At 28.5% G+C, this 3,752-nt stretch overlaps 1 protein-coding gene across 1 annotated transcript; it reads right to left on the reverse strand.

The window, feature by feature from the left end:
* Positions 1-388: 388 nt before the first annotated feature.
* Positions 389-1,505, reverse strand: LOC131876702 (alpha carbonic anhydrase 7-like). Its single transcript, XM_059222163.1, has 3 exons — positions 1,498-1,505; positions 1,197-1,312; positions 389-630 (listed from the first exon to the last, which is right to left on the reverse strand). Exons 1-3 carry the CDS (start codon positions 1,503-1,505, stop codon positions 389-391), a joined length of 366 nt encoding a protein of 121 aa, XP_059078146.1.
* Between the last annotated feature and the right edge of the window lie 2,247 nt (positions 1,506-3,752).

A 3,752-nucleotide genomic window follows, 5' to 3' on the forward strand; every position in this document is an offset into this window, starting at 1 on the left:
ATATTCATATTTATACATAAATTGAGATTTTATGTAATATTATGACTTAACATAAAAATTGTAACTTTATAGACCAATAATTAAATCCACTTGCATGCTAAATGGAGATCTTTACATAATATCAAATTTTATTGAAATTTATATTATAACAAAACAAGACTAAAGACATTACAAATATATATCATCATGATATCATGTAATTTTCCTTCCAAAATTTTATTTTTATACTATGAAATACAATTAAAAGAAAAAGGCAATCATCTTATTCTAAAATGTTGAAAATTTACATGCTCCCTTATAATTCTGATGAGTAGCCAGAAATGAATATATCCTTCTCCACCACCTTGTCAAATTAGATGAACTTTATTGGAAGTGATCCCGAAGAATATTAATTCCCCACTAGTTGCCCGCGATGTAATAGATTTGTGAGCTCAAATATGTTTTGAGGTTCCATGCGGGGGAAGTTGATCCAGGTGACTCCTTCTGTGCATGGAGAAGTTGTGAAAGAGCCAGTGTATGTATAGTATTTCCTAATACCAAACTTTATATGTTTTGGATCTATCATTCCCAAGCTCACCTCTGCCTCTTCTGTGGTGTTGTGACTCAGACTTAGTATTTCATTCCTCAGCTCTACACAATAAAAGATGGGTTTTGATTAAAAGATGTTATATCCTCTCTAATCAATATGAAAAAGTAAACAAAGACTAAGTGAATGGAAGTACCTGTGCAAGGAATGTATCAGGTTTCCCATATTTGTATAATTTTCCAATAACCACTGTTCTATTATCTGTTGTTTGGTGCACCATATGAATTTCCAAAGGATATCTGCAATACGCGGAGTAGATCTTATATATTAGAAGAAATAGAGAAACATTTTCAATAATCAGAATTTGTCTATAAAAGGTCCAAGATGGTAAATCTACTTTGAAAGCTGTTAGAAACGGTTAGTCTTAAATCACATACACTAAGCAATATATTAAATTTAGAAAATGTTAGTCAATTCTGAGTGTTCAACATTTTTAAGTCTAAAAGTGTATTCTTAGTGTGACCACACACCTTAAGCAACATATTAAGTTTAGAAAATGGAAAATGTCAATCAACTCTGAATGTTTAATACTTTTAAGTTTAAAAATATAAACTTACTGTGTGATTTAAATCCCCTTAAAAACCACTTTGTTAAAAGATAACAAATTTACTTTGCTCTGTAGGAGAATGCCAATGACATTGTCGGAGAGTAAAGTTAACTCCATCAACTTGAATAGTGCCTGCTCCTTTTGCCCGTTTCAACCGTGCAACATAACACTGAAAAAGTCTATTTCAATACACATTTCGGAAATAACAAACACACTCACTCATTCCTTTCAATCAAGAACTAAAAATAATAATAAAAGATTATAGAAACATTTTTCTTCATCAATCTTTCCAAACACACTCAATAACCCATCATCAGAATCATACTCCTCTATTAGACAATATATATGAAAATAACAAACATACCCACTCATTGCTTTCAATCAAGAATTCTGTAAGAATAACTTATTATTGGCTTGAACATTTCCATCCTGTTAAAAACATTGAAATTTCCACAATTTATGATGTTAGCTTGAACATTTCTAGATCATATTATTCAAATATTTTTCTCCTTTCAGAATATATTCTATGATCCATCATCTGATCACACTTTTCTGTTTCAATTCACATTTCGGAAATAACAAACACACCCATGCATTCCTTTCAATCAAGAAATAAGAAAATAATAAAAGATTATAGAAACATTTTTCTTCATCAATCTTTTGAAATACACTCAATAACCCATCATCAGAATTACACTCCTCTATTCCAATAACAAACATACCAAATAATTATTATTACCTGCTTCTTAATTGAATTCTTTTGGAAGTATTTATTTGTGGTACGTATAATTGTTTAATTGCATATGACGTTGAGGGTGATGATATGCTGTAGAAAATCTGACCTAAGCAGTGTAGGAAGATTGTCTCCAAATAAAATCTCACAATTTGCATTGGAAAGGAGAGAGCCAAGTATGAGGAAAAAATCCTTGTTGATGGTAAATTGTTTTGTTTAATATAAAAAGTTATTGTTAAAAAAATCTTTCATTGTTTCATGTTTTGTATGTTTGTTTTGTAATTTTTAAAATTCTACAAAAATACTTGTATAATATATATGCAATCCAACATATCATAATATTTATGGATTACATTTAATCTTTAAAAAATTGAGCAGTTTTTATAATTATTTAATTTTAAAGTAATTTTTAATTTTTTAATGTAAGTTAGATTTTTTATAGTAAGAATAGCAATAAAGGATGGTTGGTCTATAATGATGTGAATTTATTAACAATTTTTTTATCTTTCATCTTAAATTTTTTAAAATAATAAAAAATAAAAAAAGTATTTTTTTTGCTGAAAAACTATATTTTTATTGACCATTTACTTAATAATGATGTGTCCTTAATCTAAATTATTACTCTACAACCTTACTTCCAAATTTACATACAATTGAAGATCCAAATCTTTTACAAGTCTATTTGCTCAAAAATTCAAAATGATATGTATTCTAACATCTGCTGAATTGTATTTTTAATCATTACTTGTCATAATTACTACTTTTAGAGCTACCACAATAACATGCACAGATTTCCCTCTTGAATTCCTTTTGTAACCATCTTTTCCTTTGCATTAATTAAAACATGTGTTTCTATAAAATTATGTCAATATTCCTACACCAATATTCTTACTAAATTTTACTACAATATTCTTAGCCAATCCAAGAACATAACATGAATTATGGATTTCCTTATACATGCCATTAAGATGTTTTTATAGAATGTTTCATACTCTAACTATTTAATACCTATTATTGTCACCTAGAATAACATTCTTGCCATAGAAAATTTCTTTTGAACCTACATTTTTTTATATCATATGTTTTTTTTGCATTTGAATGTAAAAGAGAGCATTATTATATCATGAAAGTATAGGTGTAGTGACTATAAATAATTGCTCTTCCTCACAAAATCAAGCTACATTAATACAATGGGTGAAAAATTAGGGTTTCACCCTTTAATGTAGTAAAACCACTCATTTTTGCTTAGGGACCGTTACATTAGGGAAAGATGGAATTTGATAGATCTAGATTCTGATTAGATTCCTGGTTTCCTAAATGGAACTCTTCTTTCCTTTTAAATTGAATTGATTTAATTAAAGATATTGAAATTGGGGTAAATGTGTGTATATTGAAGCAAACATGCATAAACAGTGAGCTACAGTCATCAAATAGAGCCACAAACCTGGATCTGAGCAGTACATAAAGGTTTACATCTGTTCCCAAAAACTCATTCTAAATTGTCAGGACTGTGGTGGTGGTCGTCTTAGTCCTCCGAACATTTTCGTTGTTCAAAAGGGAACTTGTTCATCTCTATGAATCATGTTGTTCCTCCACAATGCAACTTTGTACATATTCCTATACATAATAGAAAGGTGAAAATGGTTGGGAATAGGGGTTTTCCTTAGGTCAAACCCTAGTTTTGGAATTAACCATAAAATAGAATTCAAATGTAAATGAAGTACTGTAATGGTTCACATGCTTTTTGTAGACACTCAAAATTGTCCAGTCTAATTAAATAAATATTTTATTTATTTAATTATCTAAGCCTAATTCTTCTATTAATTAAATAAATTTTTATTTATTTAATTAATTCATTTATCCTCTTCTAGTCTTATTTCTCATTT

The sequence above is a fragment of the Cryptomeria japonica genome, chromosome 6, assembly GCF_030272615.1.
Source record: "Cryptomeria japonica chromosome 6, Sugi_1.0, whole genome shotgun sequence".
NCBI lineage: Eukaryota > Viridiplantae > Streptophyta > Pinopsida > Cupressales > Cupressaceae > Cryptomeria > Cryptomeria japonica.